The 17525-nt window shown below is 54.1% G+C and overlaps 1 protein-coding gene across 2 annotated transcripts in view; it reads left to right on the top strand.

The window, feature by feature from the left end:
• The window catches only part of COL6A2 (collagen type VI alpha 2 chain), a 29276-nt gene extending 14133 nt beyond the window's left edge, over positions 1–15143 (top strand). Inside the window, exons 12-28 of one of the 2 annotated variants that reach the window (XM_084752000.1) lie at positions 147–209; positions 750–812; positions 1518–1607; positions 2149–2211; positions 2795–2857; positions 3140–3202; positions 3746–3808; positions 4282–4332; positions 4714–4749; positions 5070–5132; positions 6033–6095; positions 6270–6305; positions 6791–6836; positions 6983–7135; positions 7306–7758; positions 7860–7898; positions 14088–15143. In XM_084752000.1, coding sequence (XP_084608126.1) covers positions 147–209; positions 750–812; positions 1518–1607; positions 2149–2211; positions 2795–2857; positions 3140–3202; positions 3746–3808; positions 4282–4332; positions 4714–4749; positions 5070–5132; positions 6033–6095; positions 6270–6305; positions 6791–6836; positions 6983–7135; positions 7306–7758; positions 7860–7898; positions 14088–14686 — 2007 coding nt within the window. In that variant the 3' untranslated portion in view covers positions 14687–15143. Of the gene's footprint in view, positions 1–146; positions 210–749; positions 813–1517; positions 1608–2148; positions 2212–2794; positions 2858–3139; positions 3203–3745; positions 3809–4281; positions 4333–4713; positions 4750–5069; positions 5133–6032; positions 6096–6269; positions 6306–6790; positions 6837–6982; positions 7136–7305; positions 7759–7859; positions 7899–11358; positions 13563–14087 lie in introns of those variants that run through there. The other variant, XM_084752001.1, reaches the window with a different exon arrangement.
• The last annotated feature ends 2382 nt before the right edge of the window (positions 15144–17525 follow it).

Here is a 17525-nt window from a genome sequence, read left to right as displayed (position 1 = left end):
CAGGACCTCACAGCCAGAGTGAGCAGCAGTTCTGGGGGTGGGGGTGGGGGGCTCCCCCAATCTGTGTCAGCATTCTTGGCTTGTGGGAAGCACAGCCTACTCAGCAGGGGCCCACACAGCTAAACAGCCTTTCCCACCTCCCTCAGGGCCCCGATGGATACCCTGGAGAAGCCGGAAGTCCAGGCGAGCAAGGAGACCAAGGTGCCAAGGTAACAGATACACCTGGAGAGTAGGCCTGGCCACCGCCCTCAGGAATCCCTGCTTTGAGAATCCCTGTGCCAGCTCAGATTACCGTGAGGGGACATCCCAGGCTGCACATGTACCACAGCTTGCCCACCTCCCCTTAAGCTTGCAGAGACCCTGAAGAAAGCTCTAGTCACTGTAGCTCTTACTCCCCGAGGCCCTGGTGGCCGTTTGCCCTCGGAAGCCCTAGACCTCTAGCCACAGGATAAGCAGCCTTCGCCCAGGAGCCCAGACCTGAGATGCCCTGTCCCTTCTACCTGCCTCCTCCCTTGAACCTCTACCTGAGGCCCATCTCACTCTCCTCGCATAGGGCTCCTTCCCCAGAAGGTTCAGGCTTTACACTGGGCCCTTGGGTTGGTCTTTCGGGCACCTTGGCAAGCTCTTCCCTCATTATGACGCCTGGCATCCTGTGTGGTCCAAGAACATGGCGGGGCACGTAGATGGCCCTGCCTCACTGCCCAGCACCTGTCCATGAACAAAGCCAATGTCACCTCCAATCCTTCCAGGGGGACGCCGGCCGCCCAGGACGCAGGGGACCACCAGGAGACCCCGGAGACAAGGGAAGCAAGGTGAGTTGCAAGCCTGCTCAGTCCCTTGGCCCTGGATACTGTTCCGTACTGTTCTTTTTTTTTTTTTTTTTACCATTTTTTTATTAATTTATTCATATTACATCTCGATTGTTAACCCTTCCCCTGTTTCCTCCCATTCCTCCCTCCCTCCCACTTCCCCCCTTCTCCCCTCCCCTATGTCTGTGATTGAGGGAGACTTCCACCCCCTATATATGCTCTAAGATTATCGAGTCTCTTCTTGGTAACTTGCTATCCCTCCTCTGAGTGCTGTGAGACCTCCCCATCCAGGGGACGTGGTCAGAAAAGGGGCACCAGAGTACATGTGAGAGTCAGATCTCACTCTCCACTCAACGGTGGAGAATATCATTCTGGAGAGATCGGGAATACAAGGCACTTATCTAAACATAATAAAGGCTATTTACAGCAAACCTACAGCCAACATTAAATTAAATGGAGAGATACTCAAGGAAATCCCTCTAAAATCGGGAACCAGACAAGGCTGCCCTCTGTCCCCATATCTCTTCAATATAGTTCTTGAAGTTCTAGCCAGAGCAATAAGACATCAAAAGGAGATCATGTTCCGTACTGTTCTATGCCCTCACACATTGGGGGAGAGGGGGAAGGGGGGAAGGACTGGCTGGGGAGGCATCGTGCACCAGCCCTTGTGCATCCCTCAGCCACACTGAACTGTCCTGCCCTACACAGGGTTACCAAGGCAACAACGGAGCTCCTGGGAGTCCTGGAGTGAAAGGAGGGAAGGGGAGCCCTGGCCCCCGTGGACCAAAAGGAGAGCCCGTGAGTTACCCTGCCCCACAGATACTAAGCCTCTCCGCCTGGACCAGACTCCCCCTACCCTTGCTTCGGGCTCCTCTGCGGCACCACTGTAGACAGCAGGAAGGCCCATTGACAAATGGCACCGGGATTAGGCAGAACCCTCTGTTCCCAGTCAGCCCCTTTCACTAACCTCCTCCCTTCAAGGCTACCCCAGAGCTGAACTCGGGGCAGGGACCCCACCCCAGGGCTGGTCCTTAGAGGAGATCATCTGAGGGTGACCAGTGAGGGAATAAACAGGAATGACCACGCTGACGGTCCAAGCCATGTCGCAATTGTTGGCCAGGACGTACGCCCAGCCTGACCAGAAACGCCCACACACCGAGTCCTGAGTCTTTGGCTGCGACGAAACTGACAGGGCAGCTACAGCCACAGGCAGATATCCCTGGGAGGGACTACCAGGCTCACGGTTCCCAGTGTCCTGGGGAGAGCAGGGTCATAAGTGGCCCACATGGCTCTCCCAGCAGTTTCGTTCCCCTTTCATCCTTGTGCCCACTCTCTCCAGGGACGCAGGGGAGACCCTGGAACCAAGGGCGGCCCGGGCAGTGATGGTCCAAAGGGGGAGAAGGTGAGTTGCTCTATCAGGAGGCAAGAGGTCTGCTACGAAATAGCACCATCTTCATCCATCAGGAAAACAAAACTCTGAGGTCTAACAACAGACTGGGCTCAGGGGAGGGTGGGTCCCTGTACTGACTGAGAAAAGAAGACTCAGACAGGCAGGCTCACACTCCCAGCTGCCTCTGAGGCTTCTGGAAGGGCCCCGCCCATCCTACGCATGCAGTGTATAACCACACAGGCTGCATACTGCTCCGTCTTCCAGCATCCCCCACCTCAGACATACATAGTCCTGTAGCCTTCCATTGCCACAGCTCTCAAGGAGGGTGGTGAAGGCGCCCTTCCTCTGAGTGGCCAGGGTCCCAACCACAGGGTGGCCTCGTCAGGACCGAGGCTGTCGTTCTGTGAGGATAAGAAGACTGCAAGAGGAAGCACAGCGCCATTCCGACGTCACCCTGCCCACGCCAGCGTCTTTGTCCCGATGGGTTGATTAACTTGTTCCTCTCACCCCAAACCTCACCCCAATACGACCTCTGGAGAGGATGAATCAGAATTGTTCCTTGGCCAAGACCTGACCAAGACCTGTCTTCTCACAGGGAGACCCTGGTCCTGAGGGGCCCCGAGGCCTGGCTGGAGAAGTTGGCAGCAAAGGAGCCAAGGTATGCTAAGCAGAAGGTGGGAGATACCAGGTTGAAGGGCTATTCCCCAGGACAGGAAGTGTCAAAGGCCAGGACAGAGCCAGCTGTGCCCAGTACAACATGCCTTATTAACCTTTTCACAGGCTTCGTCAGGGCAAGACCACTACTGGGCAGTGGGCTCTGTTCAGCTTGCTCCCATCCTGAACCATGACACCCCCAGGGCCAACGTCACTCTGCCAATTTGTGGGTGCACTGTTAGGCCACAGCATCTCACCATTTTACCCTCATCGTCTTTCTTTGCAGGGAGACAGAGGTTTGCCTGGACCCAGAGGTCCCCCGGGGGCTCTTGGGGAGCCAGGAAAGCAGGTCAGTAGAAGAACACTTGCAGCCCCAAGGCCATGACAGCACCTTGTCCTCAGGCTCTCACCTACTCTTTAAGCCTGTTCTCAACCCCTAACCGTTCTCCTCCCTGCCCTCCAACTCTCCCACCTGTTCCCTACCTTGTCCCATGATTTCCTACTCTCCATCCTCCATCAACGCCCCACCCTCCCTCTGACCCCCATCCATTCCCCACCCTGTTCTAGATCTCCCCACTCCACCTTTTCTCCAATCCTCCACCCCCTCCCCACTCCCCCCCCAAACCCCCAGCCCACTCCCTGCCCCCCAATGTCCTTCCCATTCCCAACCCTGTTCGGTAAGCCCCACTCTGCCCCAGCCCCCCTACCCCCTCCCCATCTTACGCTGTTCAAACCCTTGCCTACCTACTCCCCACCCTTCCTGACCCCTAACCCCAGGCAAGGTGGTGGTCCTGGTGCCAAGACCTGCCATCTTCTCAGAGCTGGTCAAAACAGGTTAGGCCATCACCATTTCAAGGGACCAGGCCAGCTCTGACTTCTCTCTTGCCCTCAGGGATCTCGGGGAGACCCTGGTGATGCTGGGCCCCGAGGAGACTCAGGACAGCCGGGCCCCAAGGTAGGTCCCTTCCTTTTGTCAATATGGGATGGCGGCGTAAGGCAGTTGCCTGTGGGAGTTCCCAACAGGAGAGTGACAAGAGAAGCTTGGGGCCCTGGAGAAGGAGAGATGCCTCCCTTTTGAGCCTCTTATTTCCAAATCCTAGTGAGACTGGCCAGGGAAGCAAGACCTGGGCTCTGAGAATGGAACATGATAGATGTGGCCATGCAGCCTGTCTTCTGTCCTCCCCACCCAATGTCCTGCCCAGAGAGATGGCAGGGTCCTGAGGGATGGAAAACCATATGAATACTGCATGGTCCCAGTGGCCTCTTTAGTGTGTGCCACAGCCCCTGGGTTATCTGGCACATCAATCCCATACACGCCAGTCCAGAGGTGAGCAGCAAGCTAGGCTCACAGCCTCTGCTCCCACCCTGCACTATTTGGACACTTCCTCCTCCTCAGTTATGCCAACCTAACTCAACCTTCCCCTTCAGGGAGATCCTGGAAGACCTGGATTCAGCTACCCGGGACCCCGAGGGACAACCGTGAGTCATGGCATGGAACAAGAAATCCCAGGCGAACCCTGTGGGGAGGGCCCCAAGGCTTCTGTAGTTCATTTGATGTGGGACTAGGAACAGGGCGGGGCTGGGGGAGGGGGCGGGTTACCTGTCACTTGGTACAAAGGCAGATCCAGCCAGCACCCGGGGAACCAGAGGTCAGGCATAGCCCAGAGTCAGGTCAGCGTGACTCCACGTGTGTGGCCTCAGTGGCCTTTACCTGAGGTGTGTGTGACCTCCTATATGAACTCTGATATCCAAGAAGTCATGAGCAATGGCCTCCGCTCCTCAGGATGGAGGGCTTCTTTGCCTGTCATGGACCTGGGGTCCGTGACTGAGCAACCTATCAGATCTTTGCTTGCTTCACAGGGTGAAAAAGGCGAGCCCGGCCCACCAGGCCCTGAGGTACGTGGGGGTTCTTATCTCAATCAGCCTTTTCCTGCTGGGGTTGTAGACGTCCTGCATGCTATGTTCACTGTGGGAATCATCTTCCGGTTACATCCTTGCCCCAGGACAGGCCATGTGGGTCCTAGATGGGCTTTAAGCAGTGGTAGCTCCTGTATCCTTTCCCAAACAAAACCCAGAGCTTTCCTGAAAACACCCAGCCTCCATGCTCAACTATGCATACGGCGTCTGTGTTGCCTCTGAGTTCCTGATAGTCCGTGGAAGGTCTTAGAGTGTGGGCGGGAGTGTGTATCCGTACTAACGCGTGTCCTGTGCCACAGGGAGGCCGAGGAGACTTTGGTCTGAAAGGAGCACCTGGAAGGAAGGGAGAAAAAGGAGAACCAGTGAGTGTCACCATCCTATGCCCAGGGCAGTGGGCTGGCGCTTGAGGGGACCCTAAGATCCCTGAAGAAACATCCAGCCTGCCTGGCACTAAGCCCCTGAGGGAATGGTCAGGCTCAGAGGCATCTTCTATTCTTCGCCCGCATCCTCAGCCATCCCTCCTGTGGTTTGTTGGCACAGGCCAGGCCCATATCACCTTCATGCCCATGTCCCTGGCACCACTGGGTATGCACATGGACACATGGGCACGTGAAGAACAGCAGCGACAAGGCAGCACGTAGAAGGGTGGATGGCCGATAATGGCGGATGGACAGAGGGATGGGGTTGGCCATTCAGGGGAGGGATGGTAGGTGGCTGGACAGGTAAGGGATAGATAAGTGGGCACATTGGACACATGAGAGTGACCAGAGGACCAGGGGATGTCTCGTTGTGAGTTATCTCAGGACTGTCTTTGAGTTCCTCAATGGCCTGCTACTCTCTCTGTGAACAAAGCTCTAAGAGTGGCTGCTCAGGACATCGCTGGGGTGGTGCCAGACTCAGGATGAAGTGGGTGGTGCAGTCCTTCATGCCCACTGTACTCCCAGCAGAGACAGGGGGATCAACACCCCTATAGGGCAAAGAGACCTCCCAGGACTATATTGAGCCTACTTCCTATTCCTCCTCAGGACTATACTGAGCCTACTTCCTATTCCTTCTCAGGACTATACTGAGCCTACTTCCTATTCCTCTTCAGGACTATATTGAGCCTACTTCCTATTCCTCTTCAGGACTATATTGAGCCTACTTCCTATTCCTTCTCAGGACTATACTGAGCCTACTTCCTATTCCTCCTCAAGACTATACTGAGCCTACTTCCTATTCCTCCCAGGACTATACTGAGCCTATTTCCTATTCCTCCTCAGGCTGATCCTGGTCCTCCTGGCGAACCTGGCCCTCGGGGCCCAAGAGGAATCCCAGGACCTGAGGTAAGTCCACCTCTGTCCCTTTAGCCCATAGCTTCTGGCCTAGTCATGCTGGTGTATGTGGAGCCTCCTGGTTCTGCCCTTAGTGGGTCCATGGGTCAGTATGCCCTGGGTGGTGACACCAGGAGCAACTTGGACCAGCAGCCTCACCTCCTACTGTCATCCTTTGTCCTCTAGGGAGAACCCGGCCCTCCAGGAGACCCTGGTCTCACGGTAGGTGTCACCTAGTATGGAATCAATATCCTTGTTCATGATAGTACTTTTCTGAAAAAATGCAAAAAAAAAAAAAACCCCAAAAAACAAAAAACAAGAGCATCACATACATAGGGTTGGCAAGAGCAAAGTCAGAGGATGAGCTCAGAGGGCAAAATTAGTAGGCATACAGTCAAAGGTCAAAGGTCGAAGCCAACAGGTTTGATGTTGGCAGAGACAAGGTCAGAAGATGAATCGAGATTGGCAGGCATAAGTTCGGAGGGCAAAGTCAGCAGCGGTCAGGTTAGCAAGGACAAGCCGTAATATAGGGGTCACTGGGTGGAGCCAGTATGAATAAGGTCAGAGGGCAAAGTTGGAAATGTGTGTACCTCCCTCCCCCAACTCTACTCCTTGTCAGCAGACATGGGGTTAGGGTCCCCTATGGAAGCCCCAAGGCAACAGGGGGTGCTCCCTACCTAAAAGCACCCACTGGGTCTGTGTTGCAGGAATGTGACGTCATGACCTACGTGCGGGAGACCTGTGGGTGCTGTGGTGAGTTGACCTAGCACATCAGGATGTGTGCCTGCTGGAGGGGTAGAGTGTATGGAGCAGGGTCACTCGGGGTCTCTCTGGCCTCGTACCCTAAGGGTCTTCCCACTCTCTACCCACTAACTCTGTCATCCTGCACACACTTCCAGACTGCGAGAAGCGCTGTGGTGCTCTGGATGTGGTCTTCGTCATCGACAGCTCTGAGAGTATTGGCTATACCAACTTCACCTTGGAGAAGAACTTTGTCATCAATGTGGTCAACAGGCTGGGCGCCATTGCCAAGGACCCCAAGTCTGAGACAGGTCAGTGAAAGCCTGGAAGGACCCTGAGGCAGAAACCAAAGCCCTACCACTAGCCAGAATTATGGCTTTGCCACATACCGCATGATTTCACTCAAGGTGGCCGAGCCATGGTCACCAGGGTGGAAAAGCAGGCTGAGGGGGACACTGTTCACACTGTTATACCCTTGTAGGCACACGTGTGGGTGTGGTGCAGTACAGCCACGAGGGCACCTTTGAGGCCATCCGGCTGGACGACGAACGAGTCAACTCCCTGTCCAGTTTCAAGGAGGCTGTCAAAAACCTCGAGTGGATTGCCGGTGGCACTTGGACCCCCTCTGCCCTCAAGTTCGCCTACAATCAGCTCATCAAAGAAAGCCGGCGCCAGAAGACCCGGGTGTTTGCAGTGGTCATCACAGATGGGCGCCATGACCCCAGAGACGATGACCTCAACCTTCGGGCACTGTGTGACCGAGATGTGACTGTGACAGCCATTGGCATCGGCGACATGTTCCACGAGACCCACGAGAGTGAGAACCTTTACTCCATCGCCTGCGACAAGCCGCAGCAGGTGCGCAACATGACACTGTTCTCTGACCTGGTGGCTGAGAAGTTCATCGATGACATGGAAGATGTCCTTTGTCCAGGTGAGCGATGGGACCCAGGCCGTTACCCCTAGCAGACTGGTAGGTAGCCACTGAAGGCCCCGAAGGAACTAACAGAGACTTGGTCTTTTCCTCTCTTCCAGACCCCCAGATCGTGTGTCCAGAACTTCCTTGCCAAACAGGTAACCGGGGTGCCTGAAACCCTAACCCCAGTCAGGCAGATCTGCCCCAGCATGCTTCCTGTTCTAATGGCCAGAGCAGCTGCAAGGAATTGTGCAGCCTTAAGGGCGTGCCACTGTGGAGGCACCTCTTAGGGACAAACCCTTGAAACTCACCCCTGGCATGGTAGAGTCAGGGCCTCAGAGTGAGGACTGGCTCCTGGGAGCATATGGTGTCATCCTAAACCCTTACAGGGTACCATCTAGGCAGAAACTGCAGTGCTTGGCTCTTGGCCGCTGACCAAAAGGCATTTCAGTGTCTGAGGTCTCCCTACCACTAGGGGGCTCTCCTTTTGGTCCACAGGGGCTAAGCCTCTTTTCACTCTTGGATTTCTGAGAGCTCTGTTGTGGGCAGACATAGCGAGGGGCTGTCCACTTGCCAGGGCCTGGCAAGCTCTGGTCAAAAGATAAAGCCCTAAAACTGATGGGCGGCATGGCTGGTGTAAGATGTTCAGAAGCAAGCATGCTGATACCCACCAGCAGTGGATTGGCTTTGCTTCTTTCTAACCCCCGCGGCTGCTTTGTGGCCTTCGTAGGAGGAGGCTGGAACCAGAATTGCTACTCCCAAGGGAGAGTAGGAGGTACCCTGCTGTGCTGAGGGTCCCTGTCAATGTCTCCCCAAGACGCTGCTGCAGAGTGACTGACTGCCCAAGAGCCTTAGTCCTGAGGCCTTTGGGAGCCATTCAGCTCCCTCTGCAAGCCCCGCCCCTCCCCAGAGAGTTGAATAGAGCCTGGGGCCAGTTCTGCATGGTGGGACTGTTGTCAAGACGGGCCACAGGTTCTCATAGCCTGTACTGTGCATCTGCATCTCCCTGCAAAGCCTCAGCTTTCCGTTGGTCCCACCCAAAGACAGGGTGGCCCCCTGAGCATGTGCACAGGCTCTGAGACCACCTGACAGAAGGGACGATGTGAGCTGGGAGCCAGGGTCTTGCACTGTTCAAACAGAGGTCATTACCAAGAAAACACTCTCGGGGCGTGCCTTGGCCTCGGGTACCCAGTGAAGTTTTCTGGAGAAGGACTGTGTGGGGCTCAGAGTACTGGCTTCAAGATGCCAGTTCAGGTATCTGTCAGAGGCTAGGGGCCATGTTTGCTATGAGATCCTGCAGCCACACCCCCAACCCTGGCTCCCTGGCACCTTGCCTGGGCTCCCAGGTGATGCTGTACCTTTGGTGGGTGATGGCATCTGACTACAACAGGGTATTGTATTGTAAGCCTTAAGTGAGGTTTGTATAGGAGAGGTTGACGCCACAGATGCTCCACCCCTCCAACACAGAAGCCAGACCTTGATCCCTAAGTCTTGCTCCTGATCACAGTAGGAGAAATTCAAGTTTCTACTCAAAAGCTGTGACACTGGTTGTGGGTTTCAGGGGCTGTCTTTACGGAGAAGAGGCAAACTCCCCTTTTAGTTGCTGGACTGTGGTATCAAGAAAGAGAGGTATTGAGTCTCGTCACATGCTCGCTCCATTTTGGTGACACCTTGTGAGGCTTCCTTAGCTATGAAAGCAATGGTCAGCTGTGTTGGGTTCTATTGTTGGGTGAGCCTTGTGTCTCCCAGGCAGAGCCCTTGCTTGCGGTTATGCCTGCTGAATTCGATCCTTTGCTCATGTCTTATGGAGGGTTCGCTTCTGTGTTCAAAGAGCTGTCTCTCTGCATCTCCTTTCTGGTGACTTCTGTGTCTGGCTTGTATAGGGTGACACTAGGTGATAGGGTGCAGAGGCTCCCGGATGGGGTACAGGGTCAGACAATTTCCACCTGCGGCCACATTAACTCTGGAAGGTGGCAAGATCAGGAGGAAATAGGAACTTCAACCTACACTGAGGCCTCAGGGCCCCACAAAGCAGTGTTCCTTACAAGGTCCCCTCCACGTTTCCCAGCTCCCTAACCCCCTTCTACTGGCCTTACAAAGCACTTTGGCATTTGCTGCTATGTGAAATTTTAAGGTAAATTAGACATGGTGGTGGGAGACTCAGTACTGACCTTAGATGGGGTCTTTGTAAACAGAAAGGCCCTGGGTGAGCATCCCAGTGAGCGTTTCTGATACGAATATGGTGTCAGTAACGCTATCAACTATGACCTAGCCCTGACCTTCTGAGCCAAGTAGCTAGCCCTGTCCACCCAGAATCCTGGTTACCTTGGGCCTGCCTTAGGCTAAGGATGATGTCAGTCATTAGGGACTATTGAGAGCGCCTGAGAAGCTCAAGGCTGTAGGAAGAAAATTAGCTAGTGACAATGGTGTCAAAGACCGCAGAGGCCTGAGCATTGATTATGGAGACAAGACACAAGAGCCTCTGAAGCATCAGGTCTCAACCTGTGGGTTGTGACCCTTTAAGGGTCAAATGACCCTTTCACAGGGGTCACCTAAGACTATTGAAAAACACAAATATTTGTATTGAGATCCCCTAACAGTAGTAAAAGTACAGTTATGAAGTAGCACCAAAATAATTGTATGGTTAGAGGTCGCCACAATATGAGGTGTTAAAGGGTCACAGCATTAGGAAGGTTGAGAAGCATGCTCAGAGAATGAAGTGCCCCCAGGGAGGCCCAAGGCCCTGGGGTCTGGTCCTGTGGTGAACATATCTGAGTTTCCTCATGCCTCCTTGGTTGTCAGAAACAGGGGAGTGAGTTTGGCCTTGACATTCATTGAGGCATGGCCTTCCCCTCCAGCAGATACTGGAAGCCGGAAAGAGGAAAGGATGAAAGAGATGTGGGGGAGGGGCGTGTAAAGAGGCAGAGAAAAATACAGAAAAAGAGAGAGAGGGATAAAGAAACAAAGGAAGAGAAATAGAGGTACAAAAAAGAAGAGGTGGGGAGAAAGGGACAGAAGCAGAAAGGGAAGGAAAGGAAGAGTTTGAGACATGACAGGAGAGAGGAGGAAAGAAGAGGTGAGGGAGGGAGAGGGGAAGGAAGAAGAGAGCAGGGGTGGTGAGGGACAGAGGGAGGGTCTTGCTCTCCCTTCGTGTCTATACCACTATCTCAGGCCCTCAAGGGCTGGTCCTAGAATAGCAGATCGCATCTCTAGGACAAAAAAGTTAGCGTTGTGGTTTTGTCTGTGGGCGCTTCCTGGAGCTGTCTTCCTTGGGATGTCGGTGTGGCACTGAGGGGAAGCCTACAGCCTTTGTGCACCTCTCTCTGCTGGGCTTGGGCACTAACACTCCACGCTGAGTCCCCCGAGAGCTCTATGGATTTCCCCAGAGCTGCTACCAGGGTGAGTCTCCTCGGCTGTGTTGCTTGCTACCAGCATCTTCACCTCAGCCAGCCTCCTGCCTAGGCCAAACACACCACCACCTGCTCCATCTCCTACTTGTCTCCCTGGGCTCAGTGTCTTTGGTCCTAACTGCTGTCCATGGTCAGAGGCCTAAGGAGCGCTGGAGGCCAGCCACACCCACTGGACCCCCTAAAGTCTTCTCTGGACACTCCCTTGCAGATGAACCGTGGCCTGGCAGCAAGCCCCCGGTCACCTTCCTCCGCACGGAAGAGGGTCCGGACCCCACCTTCCCAAAGACCATCCCCCTGCTCCAGCAGTTGCTAAACGCCACGGAGTTCACACAGAACCCAGCTGCCTACTCCCAACTGGTGGCCGTGATGGTCTACACCGCCGAGAGGGCCAAGTTCTCCACAGGGGTCGAGCGGCAGGACTGGATGCAACTGTTCATTGACACCTTTAAACTGGTGCACAGGGACATCACAGGGGACCCAGAGTCTGTGCTGGCACTCTGCTAAAGCCTTGGGTTCACCGTGAGCAGATAGCCAGAGCTGACCCCTCATTTCTTATAGGCAGTAGGGATCTGCCCTCCCAGTCCTGAGGCCAAAAGTCTAGAATCTTACACCTTTGAGGCTGCGTTCTCTGGAGAGATCCTCCTACTTCCTCCAGCCTCTGGTGGAGCTGCCATCCTTGGCTTGTGGGCACACCATTCCAGAATCACGTCTGTCTTTCCATAGCCTGTTCTCTCTGTGTCTCTGTGTCCTCTCTCCTTCTTTTTGTAATGTTTTGTGTTTTTGTTTTGTTATGCTTTTAAGAGACAAGGTTTCTCTGCATTACAGCCTAGGCAGTCCTGGAACTTGCTTTGTAGACCAGGCTGGCCTTGAACTCACAGAGATCCACATGCTTCTGACTCTGCCTCAGTGCTAGGATTATAGGTGTGCACTGCCACGCCTAGCTTTGCCCTCTTCTTTATGAGGACACTAGTGATTGAATTGAAGGTCCACCTTAAACCCCAGAAGCTCACATCTGGCCAAAGGACTGTACAGAAGGGGATTATGTTAAGGTTCTTGGACTGTAAACTTCCGAGATTCTTCCATCTGGGCTGCCCTGTGTTTGAGAGCACAGATGGGGAGGGTGCCATCTGAATGCTTGGGGAGGTTCCCCCCCCCCCCCCCCCGCATCCTGGTTCTGCTTTAGCCCCATGTTTGAGGTCAGGTATGTGTTTGTAGCCCACAGAAATCTTGGAACTGTAACAACAGCCTTAATGTATCTCAGCCACTGTCATGCCCTCTAGAACAAAGTGCCAGGGGTGCCTGCCAATGTACCCCCAAACACCTGTGTGCCCCGCCTGGTCTCTGGGAATGTAAAGACATCATAAGGAGACAGGCAGGACTTTTGGTACCCTCAGCCACCTCACTGAGAACCATAAAAGCATCCTCTCCCCCACCATGGGGAGTGGCAAGGGACTCACTGCAAAGTCACTAGCCATCGATGCAGGCTCCCGAACCTGGCATGTTCTGATTGAGCTCAAGGGGCCTCATCTGGCTGGATTGATGTCCTTGTTCCTATCTGTGTCCCTCTCACCCAGGGTAACATCCCAGATGTACTGCCCATAGCAGGCCAGGGCTAGACTCCCTGCTGTGAGTCACAGAACTCCACAGACATGGAGCGCAGAGCTCCCTGAGTCCCCAAACTCCAAATTACTTGTGCATTTTCACCAGTGTCTCCCCCAGGCCCTGAAGATGTTGATTTTAAGGAAAAGTGCCCCAGCCAGCGACCCCCACTGTATGCCTGCCTCTGAGTTTGTGGTAATAACAGTCAGTTATGAGAAGCTAGGAAGTCCAGTTGTCCCAGAAAACTGTCTGGACATTTGGAACAGATTCTAGGGACCCTGGGCAATAAATAAGGCATGTGGCTAATAAACTCAGTGAGAAGACCCTGCCCATAAGCAGGCACTTACTGGCTTGGGGCTCAGCCTCAGAGGTAGTAAGCAACAGTAAAACTTTTATAAAAAGATGAAACCTGTAACTAAATGCATTGCATTGCTGCGGTCAAATGGCAAGTTGGGCTAACATACACTGGGATGGACCCTCACACACAGCTGGGGTGGGATGGGGGTGGGGTGGGTACTCTGGCAGCTGCGTCCTGCCTCAGCCTTCTTAGTCATACATGACTCAAGTCAGACTGGTCTTAATGTGATTCCCTGGCGTCCCAAATGGCGGCATGCACAGAGGAGCTGAACCCATCTTCCCCAAAGGAAAGCCTAGATGGACACCTGGTGAATAGGTAGCCGGGGCCTAGCCTGTGGCCTCTGACACCTGTATGTGTGTGTGTATGTGTGTGTGTGTGTGTGTGTGTGTGTAAAGTGTGGCCTCAGCTTCCATAGTGCCGTCGTATGTCATCCGGGCCCACCTGGACCGCTTCAGCCATACCCTAGCAGTATACCAAAGCTACAGTGAGTGGCAGGACACGTGGGTCCTTCCTCTGCCTGGGCGATATGTGGCTTAGACAGCCCAGGTGACTTAGAAGTAAGTGTCCCTATGAGGGAGTCAGGTCCAGGGCTCCTCCCACTAGAAAATGACCTTCATGTGAGTAACTGTGTCTTGGGCTAAGTGAAGGCTTTGGGGCTACCGAGAGTCCCAGAGGTGGCTGGTTGAGGCTGAGACCATGCTTGGTGACAAGAGATGCATCTTCTGACCTCTAGCCAGATCTCTAGTTTGGGGACATGAAAGAGGAAGTCCCAGGGAACAGTAGACATACTCCCAAAGGAGCCTGAGTCAATGGCAGTGCCTGGGGCAGCTCTGCTTGAGGCCTCCATTGGTGGCTGTGGGGGACGTTCCAAAGTCATCCCATGACCTGGGATCCAGTGAGCAGGGTGTATGCAGAGATGGGGTGAGTCTCCAGCTGGCCACCCCTTGCCTGCCTGGGCCCACCTTACATCTTCCCTGCAGAGCTCTATGTGGCCCAGTGCACACAGCGGCCTGTGGACATTGTCTTCCTGCTGGATGGCTCGGAGCGGCTGGGCGAGCAGAACTTCCACAAGGTGCGACGCTTCGTGGAGGAGGTGTCACGGCGCCTGACTCTGGCACGAAGGGACGATGACCCACTCAACGCCCGCATGGCCCTGTTGCAGTACGGCAGCCAGAACCAGCAGCAGGTGGCCTTCCCGCTGACCTACAACTTGACCACCATCCACGAGGCACTGGAGAGGACCACCTACCTCAATTCCTTTTCCCACGTGGGTACAGGCATCGTGCACGCCATCAACAACGTGGTGCGGGGTGCACGGGGTGGGGCGCGGCGGCACGCAGAGCTGTCCTTCGTCTTCCTCACGGACGGCGTCACGGGCAACGACAGCCTGGAGGAGTCAGTGCACTCCATGCGCAAGCAGAACGTGGTACCCACCGTGGTCGCTGTGGGCAGCGACGTGGACATGGATGTGCTTACCAAGATCAGCCTGGGTGACAGGGCAGCCGTCTTCCGGGAGAAAGACTTTGACAGTCTGGCCCAGCCCAGCTTCTTTGACAGGTTCATCCGCTGGATCTGTTAGCACCTACCCACCCAGCCCTTGGCCATCTTCCCTCTGTGGTGCTAATAGGACCCTAGCCCTGCCAGTCCCAGCTAGACTGTACACTTGGGTCTTTCTGGAGAGTGAAAGCCCTTCTCCCAAGGTCAGGACAGAAGGACTCTGAGCCCGAAGCCCCTCGCCATACCTTCAGCTCTCTTGGCGTCTGGTCCCTCCTCACTTCTCCATCCTTCCTATACCTTGCTGTCAAGCATCGGAGGGCCCGAGGGTCTCCCCACTGCCTGTGCCCCACACCCTCTGCCCTTCCACTTCCCTCTCTCCTTTATGCATCCTGTAGTCTCTTCTGAAGGCTGTCTGCTGGCCTGCACCAGTCTTGTCTAGAGCCCTCTCCTTCTCTGCCCATCATTTCCTGTCTCAGGAGATGAGACCTGAGAGATCCCTTGTCACACAACCAATGGCCCAATAAAAGGTTTTGAACCTCCCCGCTGCTGCCAGAGCCCCAGTGTCTTTGCCCAACAGGGCCGGGCCCCAGGCACGTACCACAAAGGGCCTCCTCCTAACACTAATGCCCACCTGAATCCATCATTCTTTGACACACACCCCGGCCCCATTTGGGCCCCTCTCATGGGGGCAGGGACTGCCAAAAAGTGCTGATGGTTGACACTGTCCCTAATGAGTGTTCAGCGCAACATCAACATGAGCTCTCACCCTGGCCGCTGAATGCCAGCCTAAAATTGCCACCCGATGATTGTTGAGCTACTTCTTAGTCCCCAGTCAGGGTTGGGTGCTCTCAGACTGCCCCCCGTGCCTTGAATGGAGTATTCCTGGAAGGACAGATGATTAATGGGTTCTGAGTGGACAGGACAAATGGCCATCAAAAGACAGTCTTATTTCAGTGTGGCTCACCTGGGGTTGCTCATACCCCAGGTCTTCCACACTGACACTCTTGGAGGCTCCACAAAGAACTGTGGGTTTTCCAAGACAGGAGCTGTACTGTGTCATACAAACATGACCAAACGCGGGGCCAAAGTGGCCTAGAGTGTACTGTCTTGGGTTATGGTATGTCTCAGAGAGAAAGGCTCACCCGGTATTCGTGAGGCCCTAGGTATGAACCGAGCACAGGAAGGCAGGAGGAAAGACAGAAAGAACTAGAAGGCAGAGGGAAGCTCATGGGTTCACAGACATGGAGGCCAGAAGTCCAAGTGTGAGGTGTGGGTATGGTCGGGCCCTCTGCCTGTACCATGGAGGATCTGTCCTAGGCCTTAAGCCTGGCTCCAAACTGGCACGCCCCTTGTCTTTGGCAGCAGGCAATGTCACAGTGGTCCCCATGAGATGCTTCCTTCCTGTGTTCATCTGTCCAAATTACCCTTTTTCCTTTTTTTTCCCCCCAAAATTGGATGCATTGTTACTGAGCCTCCTAGTTTAGAACATGAGGTGCTTGGTGGTACTTCCCAGCGTTTTACACAGATCTGCAGAAATACTTTCAGCTCCGGGGACTTGAGAGGATCCTAATTCCCAAAAGTCTGATCAAGGAAACTGATGTTGATGCTTTGAGTTTTCCACCGACTCTTCCCTTCTTATAGTCAAAAGCTCTAACCAGTTATGCAGACCTCAAGGCCAATTTTACCACTCTTTCTGGTGTCATGGGTCCAGAGCCCTGCTATTGCAATCAATAGCCACCAACTCCGCTGCAGGAGTGGGTTGCGTTCTGAAGCTGGCTCACTCTCCAGCCCAGCCTTGCCCCAGCTCACAGCCACACCACGCTGACATCTGATGTCCTCTGATAACATTACCTGCTCCAACCTAAAACCAAGGCCTTGGTGTCAACAGCAGCCGTGTCCTGTATGCGCGGTGACCGTCTCCACCCGGGGACGGTCGGCTTTATCTCCCTTGTTTGGGCTTCTGTGCATTTGGTGGAGCCTTCCTATCTCTTGGTTTAGCCTCATGAAGCATCATATTTTTCACTGGCCGAACACTTTGTGTACACTTACAACGCTTACTTTAAAAAGATGTTTACAGGCTGCAATCACACGGTTCTTATTATCGTCCTTGGCTACATTTTAACATTTCCTAATAACTTACGCTTTGTAAGAAATGGAACTCAGTTGTGGTCCTGCAGAAACTTGGCAGTGTCCTTCTCGGGCAGCTGCTCCACAGCCTACTGCCGCTGAGGAATTACTGCTGTCTCCCTGCTGCCTGCTTTACTCCAAATTGCCCTTTTTAAAAAAGGATATTAACCTTATTGAGTGGGGGGCTCTCCCTACTCTAGTAAAAACCTCTTTGCAAGGAGTGACATTTGTAAAGACTTTCTATGTAAGGCCATACTCTGAAGCATGGGCCTTTGGAAGTCAGCACGTGCATTTAAGAAGAAGCAACCCTCTGTACCACTCTGGCATCATGCCATGAGCTGCTTGTACGCCTCTGCCATCTGGCGGCACAGCCTACAGCAGAGAAGCCCTAACCGTCTCCCTACAGAGTAATAGCAAATAAACCCACCTGCTACTCTAAATCCCCACAATCTGAGAGTTACCCCAAGACCACTACACATGCATGAGTAATTCCACACGCCGGGGATGTGCGAGGACATGGGGGACCCTCTTCACTCACAGGGTTTAGACCACAGGATCATAACAGAGACCTCTCCGAGGAAAGGAACGTCTTCTGTTAGGACACCAGTCCCTGCAGCCTCAGACCCAGTCTCAGATGGGACTTTTCATCTACATCAGTGATGTGGGAGAGGGTCCCCTCAACAGCCATCCCACACCAGTAATTGCTACCAAAGCCCCCTCACCGGCATCCCCTTACCCAATATGCCTGTACCACAGGCCCCTCACAAACATCAACCATCACACCCTCGCCAACC

The sequence above is a fragment of the Acomys minous genome (genome assembly GCF_964271855.1).
Source record: "Acomys minous genome assembly, chromosome: 13".
NCBI classification, from domain to species: Eukaryota; Metazoa; Chordata; class Mammalia; order Rodentia; family Muridae; genus Acomys; species Acomys minous.
This window is presented reverse-complemented; position numbering and strand designations above follow the sequence as displayed.